The 27,724-nt window shown below is 61.7% G+C and overlaps 1 protein-coding gene across 1 annotated transcript in view; it reads right to left on the bottom strand.

The window, feature by feature from the left end:
• Nucleotides 1–26,348, bottom strand: part of CARD11 (caspase recruitment domain family member 11) — a 32,086-nt gene extending 5,738 nt beyond the window's left edge. The window contains exons 1-19 of the mRNA XM_087816198.1: nt 26,342–26,348; nt 23,066–23,275; nt 21,204–21,341; nt 19,943–20,268; nt 17,130–17,309; nt 15,848–16,000; nt 15,411–15,536; nt 14,591–14,788; nt 11,610–11,786; nt 10,712–10,763; nt 9,126–9,208; nt 8,022–8,122; nt 7,015–7,067; nt 5,119–5,251; nt 4,478–4,679; nt 3,944–4,070; nt 1,599–1,839; nt 899–995; nt 385–480 (exon numbers count right to left, since the gene is read on the bottom strand). Of these exons, the coding sequence (XP_087672324.1) occupies nt 385–480; nt 899–995; nt 1,599–1,839; nt 3,944–4,070; nt 4,478–4,679; nt 5,119–5,251; nt 7,015–7,067; nt 8,022–8,122; nt 9,126–9,208; nt 10,712–10,763; nt 11,610–11,786; nt 14,591–14,788; nt 15,411–15,536; nt 15,848–16,000; nt 17,130–17,309; nt 19,943–20,268; nt 21,204–21,341; nt 23,066–23,275; nt 26,342–26,348 (2,700 nt within the window). The remainder of the gene's footprint in view (nt 1–384; nt 481–898; nt 996–1,598; nt 1,840–3,943; nt 4,071–4,477; nt 4,680–5,118; nt 5,252–7,014; nt 7,068–8,021; nt 8,123–9,125; nt 9,209–10,711; nt 10,764–11,609; nt 11,787–14,590; nt 14,789–15,410; nt 15,537–15,847; nt 16,001–17,129; nt 17,310–19,942; nt 20,269–21,203; nt 21,342–23,065; nt 23,276–26,341) is intronic.
• Nucleotides 26,349–27,724: the final 1,376 nt, after the last annotated feature.

The following is a 27,724-nucleotide window of genomic DNA, read 5'->3' as shown; positions in this document are numbered from 1 at the left end:
TTTGAAGAATCTGCTGGGTTTCCCTTTTTTCCTTGGCCGCCAGGATGCTCAGAGATAAATTTAATGCTCAATCTGAAGGACTACACTGACCCAGCTATCTGAAATGTTCATTTTCCTTTCCTGATACACGGTTTCTAGTTTTTCCATTAATATTTTAACAGCCAGGTTAAGCTTCTTTTAGCCATAAGTTTCCTCAAGTCTTTTACGAAAGTGGGGTTTGCTTTCAACAGGCGCAGACTCTGTCTAGTGACCGTCGCTGTGAGGATAACATGAGACGGGAGAGGTGAAACGCTGCCGGCTCACGGTGCAGCCTCTTCTCGGAGGGAGAGGGCAGGGCCGCGGCAAACGGGACTGAGGGGCCCGCAGGCGCTCTGGAGGGCTCACCTGAAGGAGCTGGCCAAAGAGGAAACTTGCTCTCGAGAGGCGGGGGCTGACTCGGGGGTCACTGGTGGAAAGCGGCTCTTCGGGCTGCAGGGTGTTCTGAAAGCAGTGTACCCGTCAGTCAGACCCGCCGGGCTTGGCGGGACACGGGAGCAGCACTGAGAACCGCCCCAGACACCTGTCGCCACACCGCAGAGAAGTGCTGCCAAGCCACAGAGGCCTGTCGCCAACCCCACTCCGCGCTAACAGGGAGAAGTGCCAGTCGTGGGATCAGCGTCCCAGCAGCGAGCAGCTCGGAGGCCAAGAGAAGCCCAAGGCTTGTTCCCATGGAGACAAGAGCCCTGGCTCAGCCATCACCGCGCCCTTCGGTCGCAGGGTGGGCTCCTTCTGGTGGGGGTGTCCTGCTCCTGAGAACCAAGTCCCCTGGGACCCTCCATCCCCTGCAATTCTCTGCCCCGTCTGTGATCCCCCACAGATCAGGAGGAGCTCTGGAGCGGGCAAGGCGAGGGCGACCTACCCGGAGGGCCCGCAGGGTGTGGTGGGCGGTGTCGGCCTCCTCCCGGCTGCCCCGGTGCATCAGCCGCTGCAGCTTGACCAGGAGGAGTTGCTGGGCTCTGGGGAGGTGAGAGGGGAGGGCGGAGCCTCAGGGTCAGCACAGATCCAGGGCCAGCCTTGTGCAGGGGCCCTGTGCAGGGTGTGAGCTCTGAGGCCTAGGGATACCCCTGGGAGGACAAGAGCCTCGAATCTGGGCTCGAATCCTGCCTCCAGAGCCACCATAGTGGTGCTGAGGCAAAGCCACTTAACTTCTGTGAGCCTCAGTTTCCTCATCTGTAGACTGGGTCTACTGAGGCCGCCTGTGGAGGGCTGGCCTGAGCAATGGTGTTAGCGTTTAAAGACGCTTTATGGATGCCTGTGTGTCTAACCAGGGGGAGGCTGGTGCTCGGCCCCCGGCGGTGACTGGCTACTGCTTGTGTAACTACGGTCCCATGTTGGGGAGGAAAGGACTGGTGAACTCGAGGGCGAAAATCCAGAGCCAAGCTGTCTGAGAATGTCTGAGAGAGGCCGCTCTGGGGTTTAGTGAGACAGCAGCCTCCCTGGGGAGGCAGGGAGGGCTTCCAGGAGGAGGAAACGGGGCCTCGCTGTTCAACAGGCAAAAACAGCCCGTGAGCCCCTCTGCTGGGCTGCCCAGCCCCAGCGCGCCCAGGCCCTGGCCTCACCGGCTGTAGCTGGGTATGGTGCCCATGTCCAGGTCGTGGTCCGTGAAGGGGTCGACCCGCGCACACAGCCACTCGTGCCTGTCCTGGTACATGGTGTCCCGGACGTGCACCACGTCGTCGCACTTCAGGGACATGGAGCAGGCGTCCAGCTGGCTGGAGATGTTCAGGTTCAGCCGGATGTAGAAGGAGTCTCCCGAGGTGATGAGGCCCTCCTCCAGGTCCTTTAGCAGCTTCCGGTACCCTGGTGCGGGAGGAGACCAGTCAAAGCAGCACAGGCTCGGGCCTCCCGCTGCCCAGACGCACATTCACTTGCCGCCACCCCCAGGTAACACACCCTGATTCAGCTCAGAGCCGGTGACCACAGAAACGCCTGTCCTCCCAGAGAACTAGTAGCTGTGTCATTGATGGGTTTCCCTCTTTGTCCTGGCTTCCAGGAAGCACGGAGCTCAATTTTGGGCCAAGGTGCAACAAATCTAGGATCTCTGCTCCAACCTCCACGCCTTTCCCGCCATTGCACGGTGCCTGTGTTTTAGTGATTTCCCCCCCTTTACTCAATGCATAACCTACACACAGTAAAAGGCATCATCACTAAGGATTCAGCTTGAATTTCCACAAATGGATACACCTGGGCAAGGACCGCTCAGCGCCCTCGCTCATGCCCCTCTGTCGATACCCTTCACGGGGGACAGCTACCCTGACTGCTATCGCCACAGGCCAGCTGTGCCCCACTTCACATACATGGAAGCCAATGGGAGGTGCTCTTCCCTGCCTGGCTTCTATGCTGCTGCAAAGTAGCAGCGTGTGTTCTTTTTCATGGCTGTATAGTATTCCACAAGGTGTTGATTACTCATTTCTCTGGTGCGCACATTGGTGCTTTCCCAGTTTTGGGCTCCTATGGATAATTCTGCTATAAACATTCTTATACGTATCTTTGGTGGGCGTATGTACTCACTTCTCTTGAATATATTCACAGAAATGAACTATCAGGTCACTGATTGTGCATATATTGAGCTTTAGCAGATACTGCCAAGTGGTTTTCTAAAGTGGTAGGACCACGGCACGTGTTGTTTTAACCTTATTTAACACCGCTGTTCTTTAGTGTAAATTTTTACAAATCCCCTTGGAAGGAAGCAGGGCACGAAACACGAATACAGGAAATGCCGCAAAGTGGATGCCTGTGACATAAACCCATCATTTCAGTCCCCAGATCATCCCTGATAGCTGCAGGAACGTAGTGGCAGCTCAGACGGTCCTAACAGCCAGGCCCAGATATCATTCATCAAAGTCCACACCACACACACAGAAATGTTGGAGCCAACAGGGTTATCTGAGTGTTCAGGGAGAAATGGGGGAGTCCTGGTTGGGTCCCTCCCACCCACCGGGCCGTGTTAATGCCAACTGTTAGCTGAGCTCTCTGCCGCCTGGGAGGAGAGACCTGCAAACAGGGCCCTGCCGGAGGGAACTTTTCCTTTGCTGAATTCCAGACCTCGGGCTACTCTGCTGCACAGCTCTGGGGGGCACTGCACAGGACCTTCCTGCTGGGCTGAAAAGCCAGGCCCAGGTGAGAGGAGGGGGGCCTTGTTCGGGGACAGGGCGTCATCACCGTCCTCGGCACCAACCAGGCACTGCCGGGAAGGACTGTGGGAGGGCAGGCGGCAGCGGGAACGGCTGGGGGAAAGTGGCTATTTATGCTCTGTTGAAACATTCATGAGCCTGGTGGTTAAAAATAAGATCCAGCTGCAGAGATAATCATGCAGGAAAAACCCAGAGGTGAGAACAAGCACTCGGCCGTGGCGAATGGAAGACAGAGCTCGGCGCTCGCTGCCAGGAGTCCTGGCTGAGGAGGGAGCCGGGGAGGAAGCTGCCAGGGGCCAGGCCGGAGAGGGGGGTGAGGCCCGGCTGTCCTGGACCCGGGTAACATGGCACAGAGGCCTGGCCCGCAGTGTGGCCAGAGCGGCCAGCCCAGAGCGATGCCCACCCCAGGGCTGGGAAGCCTCACAGGAAGCAAGCTTCAGCCTGGCCGGAAGGGTGAGCAGGGCCGGGCAGGGACAGGGCCGTCGGGTGGGAGCCCCGGCCTCCGTCCGCTTGTGCTGGACTTGCAGTCCCCACGGTGCGCCGGGCGGGCGGCCGGAGGTGGGTTGAGGCAGGTGTGCACGCGCGTGTGCTCACATCCGTCCGCGCTTCCCTGCCGACCGGCCCACACCTGCCCCATCAGCCCCCCCACCGGGCTGGGGCCAGCTTGCTCCCCCCACTGAACAGGTGAGTCGCAGAGGACGCGTGTCCGGGGCCCACCCTGCCCGGCGTCCTGCCGGCCGAGGCCGAGTGCGGGAGCCTGGGGGCCTCACCTTCCTGGTTGACCTTGTAGTGCAGTGTGACGGGGCCGCTGCACCTCTGGATGGTCCAGTGCACCTCCTCCTTCGTGCACGTGTCCAGGGGGACGCTCTGCCTCTCGCCTTTGATGCAGCCTTCAAGCTGGATAGCAAAGACCTGTCACACCCGGGCTCCGGCCAGGGCTGCAGGGCTGCAGGGGTGGGGCTGCTCCGCCGGGCAGCGAAAGCATTGCTCCCAACACCCGGCAGCTGGGGGCGCTGAGGGCGGAGAGCTCCCCACGCCGTCGGGCACACCTGCCTCCCGTCCACCCCCCAGAGCACGCGTGTGCTGGCTTGTTGCACACGCGTGGGTACAGGCTCTAGAAACACGAGCGAGGAGTTTCGAGAAGGGCCTGGAGAGGGGCTGCTGGGGAGGAAGCGACAGCCCCGCAACCTTCCCGCTCCCTCCTGGCCAGAGGCCCCGGATGAACGCGAGGCTAGGGGCGGTGGGGCTCGTCCTTCCCAGCAGCAGGGCAGAGGACGCGGGGAAGCCCCCGGCCCAGCCCTCACCAGCAGCAGCTGGAGGCCCTCGTGCAGGCCCGCCTTCTCCGCCAGGGAGCCCGGCTTGACCGAGTGCACGAAGCTGCCCCGCGCGTTGCCCCCGAGCAGGGTGAGCTGGGAGGTGAGGCTGTCGCCGCTCAGCGTGGTGTGCTGCATCGCGGGCCCCGGGCCCCGCACGTGCCCCACAGACGTGACCGACGGCCGGAAGGGTCTGGTCAGGAAACAAAAGGAGTCAGCAGCTGGGACGGGGACATCGGTAAGGGGACATGCCACCGTGAGAGAGAGAGAGCTGTGCCAACACCCACGCGCTGAGCGTCGCTCCTGGACACGGGCAGTGACCGACGGAGACGCCGTTGGTGAGACCGAGGTCATGGCCCAGGCGTCTGGTGTGTCCTGGGCAGGGCCCAGGGCCAGCCAGACACCACAGTCCTACTTCCTTGCCTCCCCCGAGCTGTGTGGCCCCAGGCAAACCCCTTCCCCTCTGGGCCTGATCTGGGGTCAGGGGAAGTGGTTTCTGATTTGGGGGTGCTAGGATTCTGGGACTTGGATTCCAGAATTCAGGGGTGACATGGATGGTCCCCTCTGGGGGGGTTTAGGGGATGAATGGCTTCACCCCCGTCTCTGACCCCATCCCAGTGTGACCACAGTACCTTTCTAGAGAGAACTTCCTAAACATGAGGTTGACCTGCTCCAGGTCGTAGGCATCCAGGCCCTCGGACTGGTGGGAGGAGGAGGAGGAGTGGATGGAGGGGGGTCCGAAGGAGCAGTGCTCGTGACTGTCATCTGCAAAGGGACAGGGACCCCTCAGGAACTAGGAGCAGCTGGCAGAGCAGAGAGGGTGGCCCCGGACTTGCTGGGATAGTCGAGAAAGGTCGGCCTGGGCCCCGAGCCCTGGGCCCCTCCTGGGAAATTCTCCCCTGGGTGAGAAGCTTGGAGAAGGAGCCACATCAGTCAGCGTCCCCGAGGACCCCAGAGGCAGAGGGCCCAGCCCCCCCAGCCCCCAGGAGCCCCTCTGTGTAGGAAGCTTGCCAGCTATCTGGTTTCTAAGGACCCACTTTTGCGCCTGGAAAAGGCGGCCTCTGTTAGGTGCCAGTTCTGTTTCTGAATTGGGCTCCGTGTTTTCATTTTGGGGCTACCTGAGGTCTCCCTACCATGTACCAGCTTCTGGGCCTAGGGGACTGGGGCAGGGCAGGGAGGCGGAGGTCTGGACCCAAGCAGAAGCCCCTGCTCCCCACTCAGCGGGACCGAGGACCAGGGGAGAGGCCCGCTCGGCACAGCTCGGGCCGAGGCCCTGCAGGCCCTGCTCTGGGCGGACAGCAGGCTCCTCTGCAGAGGCAAATTGTCCCGATGCTGCAGAAGCACTTGGACGGCTGCCCGGAATTCTCTCCGGGTCCCCTTTCCAAACTCCTCCAGTTCTCATTACCAGCGTCCATTAGGTGCTAACCTCTCTTTAACACTTGATAGCTTCTGATGGTCCCCAATTAAGGGGAGCCACTAATCTTTCATTTTATCTGCGGGCAGCCTGCGTTGGCCAGGAGCAGAGGCACGGTGGGGGAGCCATCTCTGCGCTGGCAGCCGGGGGGTCAGGAGACGCTGCCACCATCCCAGGGCACAGAGCCATCTGGAGAGGCCTGGACCCTGCCACCCGCCGGCCAGGTGCTCCAGGTGTGAAAATCTGCACTGCTCCCCCCGCCGCCTGCGTCCCCAGCTCTGCCAGTGCCTCTGCCTTGGCCAGGACTCGGGGACATGAGTGTGTGTCCTGACGCTTGCACCAGGCCCCAGCAAGGCATGGGGCTCAGCATGTGTGGGGCTGGACCGGGCCTCTCCCTGGAGACCGAGCCCCCTTCCCCGCTCCCTGCAGGGCACTTCTGGCCAAGGGAATATGCCCTGGTCCCCCAGCTCTGCCCCGACGGCCGGTCTAGACCTACCACGTGCCCAGGTCTGCCTAGAGCTCGCCTGCCCACGCCTCCTCTCAGGGAATGAGAAAGCACCTTAATTGCTGCCCCACCTCACTGCCCATCTCCCCCTCCCCAAGCCTACTTGTCCCGCTCAGGTTGGTTAGCAGCTTAATATATGGATTCTGAAGAGGTCTCCCTGCCTCCAGGCGGCCTTCCGCCCGCTTTCCCTCATCTAACACTGTTTCTTCTGCAAAATGAGAACAGCAGCATTTCTGCAGAGTCACGGGGAGTCCATCGCACTGGATCAGGCACGTCCAAGGTGCCGGCGACGACCACGAGGGCGTCTCTCTCAAAAACCCAGACAGAACTCCCACCCGGACTCTGACGGGCGCGCAGTGGCTGGGGGTCCCTGCTGCCCACGAAACAGGACAGGCTCCTCCGGCCCAGGCGGCTCACGCGGACAGACAGACGCCTGTACGCGCGGACAGCGCCCGGGCCCTGCTCTCTGGCCCCCCACGTCCCTGACTATACGCAGGGCTGCGTCTCTGGCCCTCCCCGCCGGAGCTTGGGGTGTGAGGGACGTGGCCCTTCTCCGCTGAAGGTCAGGTGGCCTCGGCACCCCCGCGTCTCGGGTCCCGGGGTGCCTACCGTCCAGGTCCAGGGCGTCGAAGCCGCCGCTGTCGTTGTCTTCCTCCACAGCACTGCAAGACACCGGGGACGGGCGCCCGTGAGCCCCGCGCTGCGTGGGCAGCTGCTCAGGGGTGGGCGCCTCCGGGGCGTTCCAGCTCTGAGGCCTCGGTTCTGAGAGCGCAGGGCGGCCGGGAGCACTCAGCAGGAGGAGGGAGGGCCGGGGCCAAGGGGGGCCGGGCGGGCCGGGCAAGGCCGGGCGCTCCGCTGGGAGGGCCGGTGTCCCGAGCGCCCGCGGTGCGAGGAGGGGCACGTGGAGCGGGTGAGCAGTGTCCCTGATGCTACTTGCTCTTCCCCACGAACCCTCCTTGGACACAGGGGCCCTAGGGCCCATCAGTCCCGGAAGGGGCCGCGCTGCGTGATGGGCCCGAAAGAGCTTCGTATCCTCAGCCCGGCCGGGGGCGGGGAGGGAGGTGCCAGCCTGTCCCGGGTTCTACGTTGCTCACGAGAGGCTCTCGCCACAGAGTAAGGAGGCCCGGGCCAGGCTCTGGGCAGGACTGAGACGTGGATCCAGCCCCGCCCGCTACCCTGTGCTCTGGGCCCTCCCGAATCCCCAGCCACCTCCAACTGCGTGATATGCCCACACCCGGCTGATTGGAGATGTGTGACGCGCAGGTGCGCCTCTGCTGTGGTTCTCCTTGCTGGGGACGCTGATGGTGTCCAAGGGTGAGGAAGGGGGCAGGGAGCAGGAGTTGGGGGCCATCCCTGGGGCCTCTCACTCTTTGGCAGAAAAAGCCAAGCCCCAGAGCCACGGGACGGAGGAACCTGACTTCTGGGTGGCGTGGGGCAACGTGGCATAGGTTTTGCCATTTGAGAGCTGGCTGGGTGACCCTGGGAAAGCCACGTCCCTTCCCTGAGCCTCAGCCTCATCTGTAAAATGGGCACCTCGCCGCCTCCCTTTCCGGGTGGCCCGAGGACTGTGAGGTGGTCAGAGCGGCACAGGCAGGCACCGGGCACCTGCCACCCACCTCCGGTGCGGCGCGTCTTCCTTGTAGCGCCTGACGATGGAGTCGTTTCCCGGGGGCTCAGCGGTGATGGACATGATGCTAGACCGGCTCCGGTGGGGCTGCTGCAGATGCACACGGAGGTGTGTCACGGGGCTGGACGCTCAGACGTCCGTGCCTCCGCGGGCACAGCTATCGTACCCACAGGGACGAAATTTAACTTGGATGTGGGAGTGGGCGCCCGCAGCTGGTGCTCGGTGGGGCCTTGGCCAGAGAACCAGCCTAGCTCTCAGCCTGGGGCGCGAGCTTGTCCACAGCTCCTGCCCCGGGACGGTGGGGGGACGCGGGTGGGAATGACCGAGGCCCGGGGCCCTGTACCCCGCGCAGGCTGAGCGCCATGACCCCGGGCTGCATGGGGCGTGGGCACCTGCCCTGGATCGGATGAAGCCCCGGGGCTGGTATGCGTGGGGGCAATGGAGTGACCTCTGAAACCAGGCCTGCTGGCTCCTGGCAAGGGCTGCCTTTAACAAGAGCCAGATTGCAGCCCCCGGAGCTGCAACCAGACAGGAGTCATCTGTTATCAAATCCACTCCCCCCGCTCCCCAGGGCCTGGTTTTGGAAACGGAGCTGACAAGCTTCTCAGGGCTTCCCCTGGGGTTAGAATTGCTAATCCCAAGCCTTCTGTTGCCTGGCTGGGGGACGTGGCACTCCACGTGGCTGAGACCCTGGCTGGCCCTGCCCAGGCGGTGGCAGCTGAGGCGGTGTGGGGGGGGCCTGGGCTGGGGGAGGGGCACCAGGCCTTTGTCCGCGGCGGCGGGGCCCCCACCCCCTCGGGCTGCCGGGGTTGCCAGGGGCTGAGAAGTTAAGGCGGATTTTCTGCAGCCTGCGTAATTCGCTACAGCCCCTGGGAGGCCCCTCTCTTCCTCCCTCCAAGTGTTAAATTGGGAGAGGAGGCGGCCGGGAGGTGGAAATACATCATGAGGCCTGGGAGCATCTTTAAATAAACATAAGGAGGCCGGGGCGGCAGCCCCAGGAGGTGAGCGGAGCTGCCACGGGCTGGCGCAGGAAAGCAGGGGGCCGCCTGGGGGGCTGGGCCGGGGCAGGAGGGGAGGTGGGGCCCACACTTACCATCTTGGGGAAGGAGCTGGTGATGGGCAGGGACCGGGAGGAGCTGGGGCTGGCGTCCATGCTTTCTTCTTCCTGTCCCCGCCCTGTCCAGAGAGGGGAGGGGAGGGGACAGGGAACTGAGGGCCCCTTCAGCACTGGGGGGCTGTCCTGTCCGAGGGGCCCGGCTCCTCTCTCCCAGGGGCCTTGCTCTCTTCTCTCATGACCCTGCCCCACCGCAGGCTCCTGGAGGGAGGCCTGGTCTTGTTCACCAGCACGTCCCTGCCCCAAGCCAGGCCCGGGGCGGCCTCGGTCAGGGTCCCCCGCCAGCACTCTCCAGGGGGAGCAGGAATGTCCCTCCCACTACCCCACCCTGGGCCAATGGGGGCACCCCCTCCTGCCTCTTCAGGGGCTGTCTGGGCCTCCCGCACACTTCTCACAGCCCTGCCCAGCGGCAGGGGTTGGTCAACTCTCTCATCTGCATCCCCACCCCTAGCTGGGTGTGGGCAGACAGACGGACAGGCATGCACCCTGCCTGTGGGCTTCCCAAGGGGATGAACCACACACTGCACCTCCCTGGGCCCCAGAACTTCTCACTGGGCAGGTGCTAAGGCGCCCTGAGGAGTCAAGAAGGCGTGGGGCGGGGCCACGAAGGTGTGGGGAGGGGCCAAGAAGGCGTGGGGAGGGCCCAGGGCCCTGTACACCTCCCTTCGGGAGAAAGAAGGTCCCAAGACACCTGATCTGGCCCCAGGGAAAGTGAGCAGAGGCGCTCTCTGCCTTCCACCAGGCCCAGGAAAATGATCTGCGACCTGGACCTGGACCCCGTGACTCCGCCCTCCTCCCGGCCCCTCCGAGGTCCCTGTGCCCGGCCCGTCGCTGCCCTGTTGCTTCTGCAGTCATGCCCTCACTGTCCGCTCCAGCTCCAGCAGGGCGGGTGCTGGGCTCCATGCCCGGCCTCTGCTCCACCCCGTCCTGGGGGGCTCCCTGGAGACCGTGTCCACCGGTTGAAATTCCCCCGTTTCCAGGCCCAGCCGAAATGGCCTCTTCTTCACAGATCCTGCCCTAACCTCCCTCCAAGCTCTCCCGTTGTCCAAAGCACTGCCCACCCCTCACTGCCGGCCCTGAGCACATGGGCTCCGGTTGCGTCTACCTGGCCCTGCTGGTACCTGGCACGCAGCAGGTGCTCGATTCACCTGGCAAACCCTCCCTAGCCAGTCGCCGGGGCCACGGCAAGGACCAGCGAGAGAAATTCTGGAGACAGTGTGTCTTGGAGAACCAGGGGCTAGTGAACGAACCTCAGCCCCGTGTGCCAGGAGGGCCCAGCCAGAATTCGGAGCAGCCATGGCTGAGGCGCCAGGAGCAGAAACTCCAAGTCCAGCTGAGGTCCTGGGGCTCCAGACGAACCCGCAGGGGGGGTGTGATGTGGCTGCGGGGCCGCTCCGGCCCGCCCAGTGACAGTGAACATTAATTACTACGTGGACACCCCAGCACCTGGGACCCTGAGGCCCGTCCCAGGTTTACCCCGCTTGAATGATCGCTACAGTGGGAGCAACAGATGGACGGAGCTCATCGGAGCGACAGACAGGAGAGGGACCCAGCGTCTCGCTAACCTTGAAAATCTGATGCGCGCTTCAGGCTGATGGGGGACTTGGCTCTCTGCAGCTGAAAGGGGGGGAAGACAGAGGACAAATCAAACACGGCCCAAGACACATGTCACCGGAGAGATGGAGGTAAATAAATGGAGGCGAGCCTGCGCTGTCCCCTGTCACACGGCTGCCGGAATCGCAGCAGGCGCAGGACGCCCATCTTGGTGGCTCGGCTCCTGGGCAGTGCAACAGCTGCTGGTACAGACAGGCTCTCCCTGGGGAGGCCTGTGACGGGCTCAGAGGGACTGGGGCCCAGAGCGGCCGAGAGGGAGGCGTGGGTGCGGAGCGCTGGGTGGCGCAGGACCACGCGGCACAGCGGCATTGTTAGGAGGACAAGGCTTTGGGCCGCTGCCTGGGCCGCACTGGGGGCCAGGTGCTGGGTCCCCCGCTGACCTCAGATGTGCTGGGGGGATGGGGCGGGACAGCAGGGCAATGTCAGTCTCACAGGAGACAGTCTCACTCCCTCGGGCGTGCTTCCTCGTCGGGAGACACTGTGCCACGGACACACTGACACTGAGCAGTGCCCACGGGTGACTGCGAAGCCCCCGCTCCCTAACGCGCCCATCACGCCATCACTCAGGCGACGTGTGGCTGGCACGCGCCCCTCTCTGCTGAATAAACAAGTGAATTTGGAAATAATGCTCACACCTTTCTCTCTCCCCCCCACTGCATTTAGAAGAAACGAGGGAATTGTCAAAACACACAGGTAAACGTGTGCACGGAGGCTGTCTGTCCGTAGGGTTGCGACAGGCCGGTGTGCCTGGGGTCCGGTGCTGTCCTCACCGGAAGCCCGTGCCGGGCGTGTGCAGGGCTCCAGGGCTCCAGCCCCACCGGCCCCGCCCCCCCCGCCCCCTGCAGGTACCTGGATGCCCTTCAGGTTCATCCTGCGCTTGGGGGGGTGGCAGGGCAGGAAGTATCTGCTGTCTTCGGGCGACTCCTCGGAGGTGGAAGAATCGTCGGCTTCCTGACCATTGGTCCTGGGGCTGGCGTCCCCAAAGTTCTGGGAGATGATGGTCACTGGCAGGTTCCGGGGCAGACTCTGCAGACGAAGGGGAGCCGGCGGGGGGGATGCAGCGCGAGCAGCAGCAGCCAGTCCACGAAACGGCTCTGCTGGCGGAACCGCTACTCCCTCGGACACCCAAGCGTCCTCCTGACCCGAGTCTAGCCGGATGCCGAGGCCACCTGCCAGCTCGGCTCCCTCTCTCCTCACGAGCCTTCGCCCCGCCTCCCGCAGGCCAGGGCCCGGAGCAGTAACGGGACTGCACCCAGCGGGTCTTGGCCCCTTCCATCTGACTTGCCACCGTCCTCTCCCCAATTTCTAGCCCCCTCCTAAGGCTACACGGCTCCTCTTCAGTGCGTAACTTACAACCCTGCTGACATGCCAGGGTCCTGGGTTTGCCTCCAGGGCCATGTGAGTCCCTGAGGGGTGGGTCTTATTCCCGTCTCCCCAGGTCACTGACTAGTGGGGTCCTCAGGCAAGCTCCTCAGCTGCCTGTCCGGGTCAGTAAATGAGGCCAGTGATCAGGCCTTCCTGGCGGGCACTGGGCAGCGAGCATCCCTGCGCCCGCGCACCTGCGCTGGGACCCACGCTGCACCTTCCACCACCCTCACTGAGACCCACGCTGCACCTTCCACCACCTGCGCTGGGACCCACGCTGCACCTTCCACCACCTGCACTGGGACCCACGCTGCACCTTCCACCACCCTCGCTGAGACCCACGCTGCACCTTCCACCACCCTCACTGAGACCCACGCTGCACCTTCCACCACCCTCACTGAGACCCACGCTGCACCTTCCACCACCCTCACTGAGACCCACGTTGCACCTTCCACCACCCTCACTGAGACCCACGCTGCACCTTCCACCAACCACGCTGGGACCCACGCTGCACCTTCCACCACCCTCGCTGAGACCCACGCTGCACCTTCCACCACCCTCGCTGGGACCCACGCTGCACCTTCCACCACCCTCGCTGAGACCCACGCTGCACCTTCCACCACCCTCGCTGAGACCCACGTTGCACCTTCCACCACCCTCGCTGAGACCCACGCTGCACCTTCCACCACCCTCGCTGGGACCCACGCTGCACCTTCCACCACCCTCACTGAGACCCACGCTGCACCTTCCACCACCCTCACTGAGACCCACGCTGCACCTTCCACCACCCTCACTGAGACCCACGCTGCACCTTCCACCACCTGCACTGGGACCCACGCTGCACCTTCCATCACCCTCACTGGGACCCACGCTGCACCTTCCACCACCCTCACTGAGACCCACGCTGCACCTTCCACCACCCTCACTGAGACCCACGTTGCACCTTCCACCACCCTCACTGAGACCCACGTTGCACCTTCCACCACCCTCACTGAGACCCACGCTGCACCTTCCACCACCCACGCTGGGACCCACGCTGCACCTTCCACCACCCTCGCTGAGACCCACGCTGCACCTTCCACCACCCTCGCTGGGACCCACGCTGCACCTTCCACCACCCTCGCTGGGACCCACGCTGCACCTTCCACCACCCTCGCTGGGACCCACGTTGCACCTTCCACCACCCTCGCTGAGACCCACGTTGCACCTTCCACCACCCTCACTGAGACCCACGCTGCACCTTCCACCACCCTCACTGAGACCCACGCTGCACCTTCCACCACCCTCACTGGGACCCACGCTGCACCTTCCACCACCCTCGCTGGGACCCACGCTGCACCTTCCACCACCCTCACTGAGACCCACGCTGCACCTTCCACCACCCTCACTGAGACCCACGCTGCACCTTCCACCACCCTCACTGGGACCCACGCTGCACCTTCCACCACCCTCACTGAGACCCACGCTGCACCTTCCACCACCCTCACTGAGACCCACGCTGCACCTTCCACCACCCTCACTGGGACCCACGCTGCACCTTCCACCACCCTCACTGAGACCCACGCTGCACCTTCCACCACCCTCGCTGGGACCCACGCTGCACCTTCCACCACCCTCACTGAGACCCACGCTGCACCTTCCACCACCCTCGCTGGGACCCACGCTGCACCTTCCACCACCCTCACTGGGACCCACGCTGCACCTTCCACCACCCTCACTGGGACCCACGCTGCACCTTCCACCACCTGCACTGGGACCCACGCTGCACCTTCCACCACCCTCGCTGGGACCCACGCTGCACCTTCCACCACCCTCACTGGGACCCACGCTGCACCTTCCACCACCCTCACTGAGACCCACGCTGCACCTTCCACCACCTGCACTGAGACCCACGCTGCACCTTCCACCACCCTCACTGGGACCCACGCTGCACCTTCCATCACCCTCGCTGGGACCCACGCTGCACCTTCCACCACCCTCAATGGGACCCACGCTGCACCTTCCACCACCCGCTCTGCCGGCAGCGCCGGGACCTGCGCCCACACACCTGCTGAGACCCACAGCTACAATAATGCCGCCTGTTCTGACGGCAGCGCTCATTCATCCGTGTGCCCGGGCCCGCTGGGCCGCGCGCCCTTAGCTTCCGCCTGCCCATAATGCCCGTTCCTCACGGGCACCAGTGACTTTCACGGGAGCAGGCAGCCTAACCCGGCGCCCATCAGATGGCGGCGGGAGCCCCACCGTAGTCCCCAGAGAGGGAGCTGGAGCGACCTGGGGAAGGGCTTGTCTGCGATCGCCAGCTGGCAAGCGGCCAGGCTGGGTCTCACCCTGCAGTTTCTAACTCGGGTGTTAGCGGTTTCTGCCCATCGCTGCGCAGACACAGGTTCAAGGGCCTGGACTGTTCGGGGTGGTAGGAAAGGGGGCGTCTCCGAGCCCCCCCGAGGTGGCAGGGCCCGCCCGCCCACCTGGTCCAGGGTGCCGCTGTCCCGGGACAGGCGCCGGAGCTTGCTCTCCAGGTTGACGATGCAGGCCTCCCGCCGCACCATCTCGATCCTCATCTCGTCGTTTTTCTCCTCCAGCTCGCGGATCTGCTTCCGGTACTTGTCCTTCTCGATCAAGCACTGCGAGTACTGGGTCTGCGCTTCGTCCCGGGAGTGGAAGGCCTGCCGGGCGGGACAGGGCGCCTGGTTCTCCCCCGGCTCCACCCGGACGCCCGCTTCCCAGCCCAGGCGCCGGCCTCGCCGCCTCCTGCTCGGTCCCGGGCCCCAGCTCCCGGGAGCACAGCAGCTGGCCGGTCAGTTTACTGAGATGGGCTCAGACGACTATGTGCCGGGTAATGTAGTGGGGGCCGTGCAGACACTGCCTTCCTTACCGGTACACACCCCGGCTGGGAGCCAGGCCCCGTGCTCGGAGCTCACCTGGAGCCCACGCCCTGTCCCCGAGGCGGTGCTATTCTTCCCACCTTACAGATGAGGGCACTGAGGCTGCCAGGGTGCCTGTGTGCCCACAGTCACACACCCGAGGGACAGTCACACACCCGAGGGACAGTCACACACCCGAGGGACAGGGCCTGAGCGCGGCCACCTACTCCAGAGATCAGGCATCTAAAGACCACGCTTGTTACACGAGCAGTTCGAGTCCAGCTCAGGCCCCACAATACTCAAATGCCTGTGGTCTCTGAAAGCCTCTGCTTGGAATTCATCTTTGAAATGGAAGTAGGGGAGCGGGAGTCAGGGGTAACTCCTGCTGGGCCCTCGGTCCCCACGTCCCGGCGGGCGCGCGTACCTGGTCCCGCTCCCGCTCCACCTCCTCCAGCTGCAGCATGACCGTGTTCATGCGGTGCTTGTACATCTCGCAGTCCTTCCCCAGGGTCGAGCACTTCAGCTCCAGGTCCTCCTTCTCCTCCAGGTACTGAGGGTGGCGGGAGGCGGGGAGGGGTCACCACGCTCACCAAGCCACCGGCGGGTCAGGCCGGCCACCCTGAGCATCGGCTATCTGACCAGCGGGGACCCCGGCGGCAGGCCAGTCAGTGAGCTGGGACCCGCTCCGACCTACTACGTCCCGCAGAATATGGTGGGGGGGCCGCGCAGACACTGTGGGAAGGTGAGCCGGGTGCTCTGCTGGACACGGGGGAGTTTATCCCAGGGGTCGGGGAGCGCGTGGGGTTGGGGCCGTTCCAGGGCTCCCGGCGAGAGGCACTGCCCCGCCCCGTGGGTGCCCACCTTGTCCCTCAGCTCCTCCGCCTGGCGGACCTCCTCCTGCAGGTTGTAGATCTTGTTGACCAGCTCCTGCCGGTCCTCCAGGGCCTCCTTGCGGTCATGCTCCAGGATGTCCAAGATGGCCTTGTCCGAGTCCGGCAGGCTGCGCTTCCCGGCCTGGGGGGGAGGGGACACGGTGGGCCCAGAAGGCAGGGGACCAAAAAAGGCCAGCGACAGACAGCGACAGACCAGAAGGTATCGTGCCGGGGAAGCAGAGACATGAATCACTGTCCCTTGGGGTCCCTAAGCAGCTTATTAGTTAAGAATTTTATCACCTGGAAAGAGGCATAAAACCCACTTCTGCTGGGGAACATCCCAAGGCCCATTGTTCTGCCCCAGCTCTCATCGGGGCCGAGGGGGGAGCTGCTCCTCCGAACACTTCACAGGCGACGACCGACGGGCTGGTCTGTCCGCGATGCCGCCCCCGAAATCTCCACTAATCTGCCCCAGGTAGACCAGGCACAGCCTCCGCTCGGAATCCGAGCCCGGACCCAGGGAGCCCATTCTGGGCGATGATTCGGGCGGGGGGCCGCCTTCCTCTCCTCAGATGTGTTCGGGGCGGTCGCTCCACAGCGACCGCCTTTGTCCCCACCACGGCTCTGTGCTGACAAAGGCCGGGAGGCACTCGGAGTTCTAATCAACCACAAGGAGCTATTGTCGAGTTTCTTGGGAGTTTTTCTTTGTTAATTCTTACCCAAGGATATTTTCTCCACTTTTCTTTTTTTTTTTTTACAGAAAGTGGAGAGAGGGAGGGAGAGAGGGAAACACTGATGAGAGACACACACTGATGGGTTGCCTCCCGCACAAGCCCTGACCGGGGCCGGGGACTGAGCCTGCAACCCAGGTACATGCCCTTGACCAGGAATCGAACCCGCGGCCCTTCGGTGCGTGGCTGACGCTCTAACCACTGAGCAGCACCACACGCGGCTACAGCGAGTTTCTTGGGACCTTTAAGGACAAGCGGGCCTCCCGGCTGTACCCTCCTCACGGTGCCCAGGGCACTGGTTTTCGTGGAGTGTGCCCGTTAAGGAAGCTTGTCACAGGCGCTGCCTCACGTAACGTCACGTGTCTGAGAGGGTGGAGTCACCCGCAGGCTACAGAGGAGGAACTAAGGCGCCTCTGGGTGGGTGGACTGCTGGTGGCCCTGCGGTCACCCGCCGCCCCATGGCCTCCCAGGGTCACCCGCCGCCTCCCAGGGTCACCCGCCGCCTCCCAGGGTCACCTGCTTGCCCCCCCCCCCACTCACCTGTATGATCGACTGCAGCTCCTGGATCTTGGTCTTCAGCATCTCGTTCTCCCGCTCCAGCTCCAGCACCTGCTCCTTCTTGGGCCGGTTCTCGATGTCGTTCTTCAGCTTCAGGGACTGGTTCCGCTCCAGCTTGCACTCCTCCTCCATCTTGTTCAGACGGTGCTTCAGCTGGTCGATCTGCAGAGGCCGAGGGTCGGTGGGCAGGGCCCGCGGGAGGCGGGGCTGCCCCAGGCCCCTGCACCGAGGGCGCAGCCCGAGCGACGCCCCTTCTCTCCTTCGGGGGCGGCGGAGAAAGGCCCCCAAAACACTTCCCAGCAAAACCGCCTCCGCCTCCTGTGTGGGACAGCCCCTGGTCCGCCCCTTTGGAACCATCCCGAAGGTCTCTGTCCCCTAGACGATTCCCGGGTGACTGTTACAGATGAGGGTGAAAGACACCCAGCTGGGATTCCAGGGGCGTGTTGTCCATTGCGATGCCCACTTACGGCGGGTTTCAAACTCTGGTCCTCAAGGACTCCCCGAGGGGCCCCAGCGTCCAGGACGGGAGAGAAGACACAGCCCAGGACTCGCTCAGGGCTCTGGGCCCACTCTGACCCCCCCGGGGCAGCCCTGCTTTCGTGTTTTGCCCGCTTGGGTTTCACACCAGGTTTTATTTGAACAGATGGCGCTCCTGCTCAAAGGACAGCTCGAGACCTTCTGGACCCTAAGTTCACAGGCCCTCTGGTCTAAGGGACCTGCTGGAGGCAGGGATGACAGCTGAGAACAGGACGCCTGGAGATGAGCTGGGCAGACCCTCGGAGATGTGCCGGGACCTGGGGCCGAAGACTTCTCGAACCTTCGCCCGCTTCCCCCAAATGGTCAGCCTCACTCAGTAAGACACTCAAAACAAAGGCCTTGTTTTCAAGGGCTGCAAGGCAGGCAGGCACCAAAGGGGGGGCGTCTGTTTTCAATCCCAGGCTTATGGAAAGGTGGGTGTCAGGCTATCTGGCAGGCCGAGGGCGGTGGCTTTAGCAAGGAAAGGACGGCTGCTGTCCCCCCATGGCCTGGGGGGGAAACGAAAGAGGCAGCAGGGAGGCAGCCTGGGGCTGAGAAAGGACCACGGACTCCGATGGCCAGGTGGTCCTTTCGGTTCTAGACGTGCTTTCTCGCTATTAATATATCTTCAGGGAAACGTAACACAAGGGAAAGTTCTAGGGCAGAGACTTGTAAGTCCCCACCACAGGTTAACTTCCCCACATCCTGGGTAAAATGGCACAGAAACCATTTAGTGACCGTGGAAAAAACCCTCGTGAGCATCTTGGAAGGTCAACCCAAGTGCCCTGTGCCGGGTCCAGGTGCCCAGGTGCACCCAGTGGGCATGGAGAGCCAGCCGGGTGGGTTGGGACTGGATCAGCCCCTTTCCCAGAGCCTCACGGTGCACAGTCTCAGCGACCTGAGGCCACAGGTATTGCCAGTGACAAAGGAGGAAACTGAGGCCAAGAGTCAACTGTCTGGTAAAGAAGCCAGAAGCCAGATTTGATCTCCGATCTATAGGATTTAAAAGCTCATGTCCTTAACAGAAACTCTACTGCCCGCCGTGCCACAGACTCAGTTCACCTGAATCCCAGCGCATTGTTTACAGATCTGTCTGCTTCAACTCAATTGTAAGTGACCTGACCAGAAATCAGGTTATTTATCCCCGTGTCCCTCACAGTGCTTAGCACAGTTCCTTACACGTGGCAGGTGCTTAATAAATATTCTGAGAGTCTATTTTCCACCCCGTAGCCAGAGTGATCCTTCTAGAAATAAATCAGTTGTCACTCCCCGGCTCTCAATCCTTCAGTGGCTTCCCATCACAACTGGAATAAATTGCGAAGTTCTTACCAGTCACCATGATCTGGACCCCGGCCAACTCTCCCACCTCTTTTCATGCCACTTGCTCGCTTGGCTCCAGAAAAACACCAAGCACGCCCCCTACCAGCGGCCTTTGCGGCTGCTTTTAGCTCTACCCCGAGACCTGCCCGGCAGGCCCCTCCTGGCCCTCGGGTCTCCGCGTGCAGGTGTCCCCTCCTCATTGACCTTCCCGACCATCCTACTTGAAATAGCAACCCCCCCTCCCCTCCTCATGCAAATACCCTTCCCGGTCTCCACGTCGGCGTTAAACTCATGAATGGCATCAGTTATTCGCCCGGTGGACCGTTCCCTGATAAGTGCATTAGCCCTCCAACTGGGCACGCACGCTGAGCTTTGGGCACGCGGTTTGAAGGGCAGAGTCCTGCCTCAAGGCCCTCCTGCCTCCACGGGACAGGCGCCAGGTGGACCTCCTCACGGACCTTCCCCCCGGCTCCTCCCATCTTCCCACCCCCCTGGCCCGGTGCACCCTCTGTGTGCACCCTCTGTGTGCGCCCGTCTGCACACGCGCTTAGTGCATCTGGGCCCCTGAGCAGGAGGGAGGACCCCCTGGGTCCGCGTGTGCATGTCTGCACTTGCGGGCGGTGCGCCTGGGGCTCCTGGGCGGGATGGGCTCTGCCGGGGGTCCCTCTGCGCCCCTCTGCACACACGCCTGGGGCTCCTGGGCAGGGTGGGCTCTGCCGGGGGTCCCTCTGCGCCCCTCTGCACACGCGCCTGGGGCTCCTGGGCAGGGTGGGCTCTGCCAGGGGTCCCTCTGCGCCCCTCTGCACACGCGCCTGGTGGACCTGGCGTGGTGCGTGCATGTGCCCGGTGCAGCGGGGCCTTGACCCTGAGCTGAGCGCTGGGGGTGGGGGTGGCCTGGGGGGCTCAGCGCCAGCAGGCAGGCGGAATGCGGGGCGACCCCCGCGCGCCCTTGGCCTCACCTCGAGCTGGAGGTCGCGGCTCCTCATCACGGCCATGTTCTTCTCCTCGCTGAGCTGGGCGTAGCGCATGGCCAGGTTGTAGTTGTCGTCCTTGACCTTGACCAGCTCCTCGTTGTAGCTGTCCCGCTCCTCCCTCATCTTGTGGCAGCGCTCCTGGAAGGTGAGCAGCTCCACGCGGGTCAGCGTCAGCTGCTTCTTCTCGTCCTCCAGCTGCCGCGACTTGGCCAGCAGCTCGCATCTCTGCAGGTCCTTGGCTTTCATCTGCTGCTGCAGCTTGATGACCTCGTTCATGAGGAAGTGCGTGAGGCCCTCGTGGCCCTCCTCCACTGCGGGGGGCGCGGGTCAGGCTGCGGCCCCGCCCGCCAGCCCGCCCGCCCGCCGCCCACTCTCGACCCGACCCGCGGGCACGGGGCTCCGGGCGGCAGAGTAGCCGCCGTCCCGGGGAGCTGGGCCCGTCGGGGAGACAGACGCAAGGGGAGCGGCGAGGGCACAAGGACAGCCGCGGACTGAGAGGGTGACCGGGCAGGGCAGGGCCCTGAGCGAGTGCGCAAGGGGACGGTCCCGCCGGGTGGGCACAGGCCTAGAGGGGCTCCTGGCGGCCGAGCTGAAAGGCTGCGTGTGGAGGGAAAACCCTCCAGGGAGGTGGAACACGGGGGAGGGGGGCTTGGCGCATTTGGGGAACCGAGGGAAGCGTCTGGAGCCCAGGGAGAGGCGCAGGCAGGAGGGTGAGGCTGGGAGCCTGAGCAGGGCCGGCCACGGGCTCCTGCATCGAAGACCCGGGGCCCCAGAGGGAAGGCGGACAACCACTGAGAGGGGTCGGGGGGTGCAGGAGGAGTGGAGAAAGTGCTGAAGCCGAGCAGGAGGGGGCAGAGCCCATGGGCTGTAGGGGTCAGGGCTGGGCTGGGCTGGGCGTGGAGATGGAGACAAGACTGATGCAAGAATATTTAGGAAAGTTAAGACCCGACGACCAGGGGCTCTGGCTCAGGGATGCCGGCAAGAGAGGCGGCAAGAACAGGACCCGGGGGCACTGTGAGCACCTGTCCTGCCCACTGACATTCGTGGGGAAGTTCCACCCCCTTCTCTTGGCTCTCACTTCACTTTGCCCCTTTCACGATCGGGCAGAAGTAAGGGGTGGGCAGCCCACGTGTGGCTCAGGGGCACTGTCCTCACGTCACAGACTCACAGCTTCAGAGCTGTCCCACCAGTGGGCACACACACCTCCTACCACAGTCCAAACGCTCTCGATGGCAAAGCCACTCACCCACGATGGTGGAGAACCTCCGGGTGGGCTCCTTCCCAGTCACCAGCTTGTACAGTTCTGGGTAATAAAACTCCAGGCTCTCCAGGAAGACCACGTAGCCCCTCTGGCCCTTGGTGTGCAGAATGTCCAACAGCCGGCCTGGGGGAAAGACCGAATCGCCCAATGAGAAGAGTAGGCCCCCCGACTGGACGCAAATCCCCATGTCTAGTCCCATCCCGCACTCGTGTTCCTCAGTGAACTCCAAGAAGACAGCGTCACCACGGTCTGTCACTCCTGAGTCGTCTCTCGGAGCCCAGATGATGTAAATCGAAGCGCCAGGCCCTCGGCGGGGACTCGGCGGGTGTTCGTTTCCTCTCTCTGAGGAATCGGCAGAGCCAGGATAAACGGAATTACAGCCTCAGGAAGCCCACGGTCTCAAAGAGCCTCCCAGCCGACCGGGGTTGACACGCACCGGGCTGGCACGGGCTCCTCTGAGCTTGAAGGAGGTTGGAGGTGCAATAGCAATTACAGGATGAAATGTGGTTCTCTGGGACTCAGCAGAAAGACAAATATTTGCGTGGGGAGCTAGGGGAAGTCGCAGGCAGCGGCCTGCTCTTCTCTGGGATTATCACTTCGCCTGGGAACATCTTTAACCTAAATGGAATTTGCCCAGCAGTTTTCTTTTCTACCCTACTGGTTCCACTTACTGTTTACATTTCGTGACCCTTCCTTAAATATTTTATTTCCAGGCATTTCTTCCGTGGAGGCCCTAAAACTCTACCTTCTCCCCAGGACGGGCGTGATAGCAAATTTCATCCCGGGTCAGCGGGGCGTGTGGCGGGGCTGCCTGGAGCCCGGCGTCGGGCAGGAGAGTGGGTCACTGCCCGGCTCGGTGGGAGATGCGCTGTGGTTAGTGACGTCTGTCGTGTACACAGAGGAGAGTCACGGCCACAGGCTGCCCACCGGCAGTCGCACTGTGGGAGGGTCATTTCCAAACCTTTTAAACTGCGAGCCACAGAGAGATATACATTTTATACCGTGACCTCAGGCCCACACAAGGACAAATAGAGAAGTATGTGTGTATACACACATACATACAGGTGTCCCCAAAAATGTGCACACGCACTTTGAATAATTACAAAGGCACTGTAATTATTAAAATTACATTTATTTATTAAAATGCATTTAAATTGAGCTACGTGTACACATTTTTGGGGGGGAAACCCTATATATAAAACCGAGTTTCACAAACCGTACTTTTCACCTTTCGTGAACGTAATCGAGTGTTGTGGACGCCTAGGGCCGCCCTACCGACCCCTTCTCAGAATAATATTTTTTAACAGACAAAATGCACTGGATTACCAAGGGTGTTAATAAAATACAGCTATCAAATATGGGGCATCCCCCAAAACGTATGCACACTAACAGCTAATAGCTCCCGTTTGAAAATGAAGCGTGCTCTAATAAACACTGCCTTTATAATCATTCAGAGCGTGTGCGCACATTTTTCGGAGGAACCTGCGTTAAATGCATGGCCCAGGAGCACACGTGCTGGCTCCGGCCTTGGACGCCGCCGCCTCTCGGGGACGGTGCTGGCTGCTCCGGCTTCGAGGGCGTGAGCATGAGTGACCCGGGGAGAGGCCTGTGAGGGCCTCGTGCGCTCTGAGGACAGCTGTCATTTTTCTGGCTGACAGAGCTGCAGGTATCGCTGATCACTGGCTTTGTCGCCCACCTACGCTCACCATCGGAGGGGACGCTGCATCTCAGGTCAGTTAGGAGAATAAACGTCCTTCCCCCATCCAAGCCCGTGGACCTCCCAGCTCTGTGCACAGCTGGGGGGGGACAGGGAAGGCCGGGGGGGACCCCCGGGGCCGCGAGGTTACCTGCCCGGTTGATCTTGGACGGCAACATGGGCGCGTGGAGCACCTCGTCTTCATCCTGCTCGTCGATGACCTTGCACTGGCGCAGGTAGGGCGTGAGCTTGGCGGGGTTGATGTAGCGGCTCAGCACGTGGCGGTGGCACTCCACGCTCTCCCACAGGGCGTCCTCGTCCTTCAGCGCCTCCATGCAGCTGTCCACCTCGGGGCCCCCTCCTGCCGCAGGGACACGAGCACGGTTCACCCAGAGCCGCGCAACAGGTGTACAGCCCCACGAGGCCCTTCGGGGTGATCCGTCAGGTGATAAAGGCCAAGCGGAGCCCCGGCCGGGGGGCGCAGTCGGCTGGGCGTCGTCCCGGGCGCCGAAAGGTGGCTGGTTCGATTCCTGGTCGGGGCACACGCCTGGCATGCGGGCTGGATCCCCAGTAGGGGGCGCTCGGGAGGCAGCCGATTGGTGTTTCTCTCTCTCCCTTTCTCTCTCTCTCAAAATCAATAAACTATTCTTTAAAAATAAATGAATAAAAGCCCGGCCGGCGTGGCTCAGTGGTTGAGCGTCAACCTGGGATCCAGGTGATCGGGGATCCAGAGGCTGGAGAATGAGTTCAGTCCACGCCCGTGCAGCAACACCCCAGTAAAAAATCCCTAAGCACCAGGGTTCCAGGAGCTACCAGGTTTGTGAATACACGGACATGCTCAGAGGGGCACCTTAGCTCCATGGTTCAATTCCCGGTCGGGGCACATGCCTGGGATGCGGGCTCGATCCCCAGTCGGGGGCGTGCAGGAGGAGGCCGATCAATGACTCTCATTGATGTTTCTCTCTCTCTCTCTAAAATCAATAAACGCAAAATTAAAAGAAAGAGATACACATGTAGATACACAGGGGTGGGCGAGCGTAGGTTTAAAGTTGTTCAAATGGAGAAAGACAGGCAGGCTACGATCATCACAGGAGCTCACAGCTGTAGAGCTACCTCTGCCCACCGCTGTGTGTTCCTCACACACGCACCATAAACAATGGGTGGATAAGCCATAATATTTTAAAAAAATTACAGGAAGGGAAATATTTGCAGTTGGACTATATTCTTCCAATCCAAGTTTTTACACCTTCCTAAGAACTGTCCTTTCCAAATACAACGTGAGCTAGTATATTCTGTTTCACAGTCTCACGTTGATGGTGTCATGCTCTGTGCCTCCTTGTTGCCCTTTTCAACTCACTTTTTCCCTCTACATTTTTTTGAGGTTTATTTAGGTTGATATATGTCTAATTTGTTCCTTTTTAAACAGCTTTAATGAGATATAATTTATGTACCATATAACTCACCTTTTAAAAACATACAGCTCCGAGGTCTTGACTATGAACAGAGTTGCCCAATTAATTTCAGAACATTTTCACTGCCCCCAAAAGAAACTCCGCACGCGCTCTGCAGCCACTCCCCACTCCCCCCGATCCTCGCCCCTCCAGCCGCAGGCAACCACTAACCCACCCCCGACAGATCGGCCTTCTCTGGACACTTCACTACAGCAGGTCCTTGAGTAACATTGTTTCACTCAGCTGTCAGTGTGACAGCCTCTGCATCCCCAGAGCTTTACTCCTTCCCAGCTGTTGCACGCGCGCTGCAACCATGTACCAAAATTACCACGTTCCGCTGCAACCATGTACCAAAATCATTTATCCGTTTTCCTCTGATTTTTGACTTGAACATTTAGCACTATGGCTAATGGGGAAAAATGGAAACATCCTGACCATCCACCAGGAAAGAGTCCACGACCCCTTGTACCACGGAGGAATGTTTTAAAGGGATGGATGTGGTGGCATGAAAACACCCCAAGACACGTTGTTTTTAAAAAAAGGAAATTTCAGAATACGTACATGTAGTTTAATAAAAGACATTTTAAGTCTTTGTCCCGGTTTCTGGCACCGAGGTCCTAAAACTCTTGGAATCTGCATGTGGGAAGAGTGTCTCCTGTGTGTAATAAGACGGCTCTGAGAAGGGACCCCTAGAGAGCTTCAGGATGGGGCTGGGCTGGTGGCCAGAAAAACAAGCGAGTGACTGGAAGTCACCCTCAGCCCCACGCCCAACCTCTGGGGAGGGGAGAGAGGCTGGAGACTGAGTTCAGTCCATGCCCGTGCAGCGACATCCCAGTAAAAAATCCCTAAACACCGGGGTTCCGGGAGCTACCAGGTTTGTGAATACACGGACATGCTCAGAGGGGCACCTCAGCTCCACGGGACAGAGGCCCCACACTCGGGACCCATCCAGACCCTGTCCGATAGAACCTCCACGTGGTTTCTCCTTTAAAATAAGGTGAAGTATAGTGTTTTGCTGAGTTCTGCAAGCTGTGAGGATCCCCGGTTTGCAGCCCTCCAGGGAGAGCATGGGTGGCCCCTGGGCCTTGGCATCTAAAGTGGGGGCAGGTTGTGCAAATGGAAGATGACAGCCGAGTCTAGGGCAGTGGATACGCGATGTCCAGCGTTTGCCTCCCTGCTCACACCCTCGCAGCAGCCACGGCCCTGAGATCTCGATGATGCCAATTATACCCTCTGACCTCGGCCCACTGACCTGCTCAGGGAGGACCGGTCCACGTGCCGGGTTGGGGCTTCCACGTGGGCCAGAGACAGTGGTCAGGGGAGTGGGCTGTGGGGAGCTGAGCCAGAGGGTGGCATCTGGACGGCTGTGGAGGTTAGAACTGGGCCTCGCTACAGCAGAGGCAGAGTGGATGGAGGGAGGCAGGGAGGTGACGCTGGGTGACACTGCTGTGACAGGCCCTGAGGGTCCGTGAGCAGTGGCAGGGTGGTCTCTCTGGGTCTGTAACCCCAGTCCCGGCCCCTGTAAGCCCTGGCCACACGTGGGTTCTGGTCTTAGCACATGGTGTCCGGTCCTTGCTGTGGACCTTCAATAATCTCAGGATTAATGTGAGCTGTTCTGCGTGGGCCTTTGCTACATGGGACCTGAGGGCTGGAGTATTTGCTGTTTTGAGCAACAACTGATTTAAAGTGATTAAAAGTGAGGACTTAGTCCATCCACAAACTCCGTGGTAGCTAAGGGTCTCCCTGCTGCTGTTACCTTGACCCCAAGGCCCTGCCCCCTGCCCTTTCCCATGGTCTCCTCCCGACTGTGTCCCCAGCACGCTGGCCTTGTCCGACCATCCAGCAAAATCCTGCTGGCTTCAGAGCCTGCTCCCTGCGCCCCTCTAATGGGACCTCCCCTCGCTGCCCCCCTCATGTCTCCGGTGACCCTCACTCTATTCATGTCGAACGGGAAGGAGATGGCAAGTGTGACGTACCCGGCATGTAGCAGGTGCTCAGGGCGGCAGCTCCCTCCTGTTACTGAGGTCTGAGCTTCACTTCTCCTGGCCCGGGCTCGTCCCTCCCCGAGCCAGTCTCCTCCTGGACCTGGGGCTGCGGTGGCCGGGATCTGTAAAAGGAAAGATAATCTGACTGGCGCAGAAATGGAGGTCGGAGAGCCAGGGAGCCATTCAAGGCTCACAGTGATGCCGAGGAGACACCTCTCCAGGGGACAGTGCTGCGTGGGGGGGACCGTGCCCAGGAGCTGCTGGGAGAACGGGCCTTGGCTCCAGCAGGTGGCAGCCTGGGGAGCCACTGGCCCCGGGTTCTGAGACCCTGGGATTTAGAGAAGGGCATGGGGGTTACTCATGGCGGGGGAAGGTCTCTCCACAGCACCGAGAGGAGCGTGTGCCGAGTGGAGACCTTCCAATTAGCTCCTAACTCGTGAGGTGAAGGGCAGCAAGCACGCTCCTGAGCCCTGAAGGGCTCCCTTCACTCTGAGTTATGTCTCCAGCCCGTGGCTCGCCGTGGATCTGGGCAGGAACATGGCACACTTGGTAATTTCCCCCAAGGTGGCCCTCCTTATGGTGATTGACAGGCCGTGGGATGCCCCGCTCGGCGCCCCAGGAGCTCAGCGTGGCTGTGGGTTTGACAGGGAAGGACCAGATCTCCTCTGGAGAAAGGGGGGCCGGGAGGGGGAAGGGGAGACTCGAACCTGAGGAGGTGAGGAGGGGTCCTGCCACCTGCCCTGACCGCTGGGGGCCTCAGGCAGGTGCTCAGGACGGCTCCGCTCGGGAGTGACGGGGACCCTGGGGCGCCACTGTTTAATCAGGGACTTGCTTGATTTTGGCTTTGAGGATTAATCGCAGGTGACACCAGCTCTCCCAGAGCTGACAGAAGCTGTTCTCGTCGCGTGTCAGCTCGGATCGGAGTGAGCTGTCACGGGCCCGTGCCCGGGGAAGTGGCTTCTCCGGAGGACACTGTCTCCTTGGTGTCCCCACAGCCTCCCTGCGCGGAGGCCGGGACAGGGGCAGCTGCCCGCTGAGGGCATCAGGGGGAGGGCTGCGGGCACCGAGGGGAGGGCTGTGGGCTGGTCTCCAGGGCCCAGTCCCCAGCCAATGCCAGCAAGGCCGTCCACAGGCCACCGGCAAAGGCAAAGGATACTTTGCTGCTTTTTAAAGAAAAAGAAACACGTGCTTCTTTCACCATCAGAAGAGGCTCCTCTGAAAATTGAATTGTGAGAGAGGTTTTCATTGCAAGAGAGGGAACACAGGTTTGCACAGGTCGGTACAGCCGCCCGACATGTCGGCACAGGCTGGGGAAACCGAGGCACAGGACAGCCGGGAATGAGGCAGCACTTGCTACGCCTGCCCTTAGAATTG

This window comes from Miniopterus natalensis, chromosome 4, assembly GCF_054644295.1.
Source record: "Miniopterus natalensis isolate mMinNat1 chromosome 4, mMinNat1.hap1, whole genome shotgun sequence".
In the NCBI taxonomy this organism is placed as follows: domain Eukaryota; kingdom Metazoa; phylum Chordata; class Mammalia; order Chiroptera; family Miniopteridae; genus Miniopterus; species Miniopterus natalensis.
This window is presented reverse-complemented; position numbering and strand designations above follow the sequence as displayed.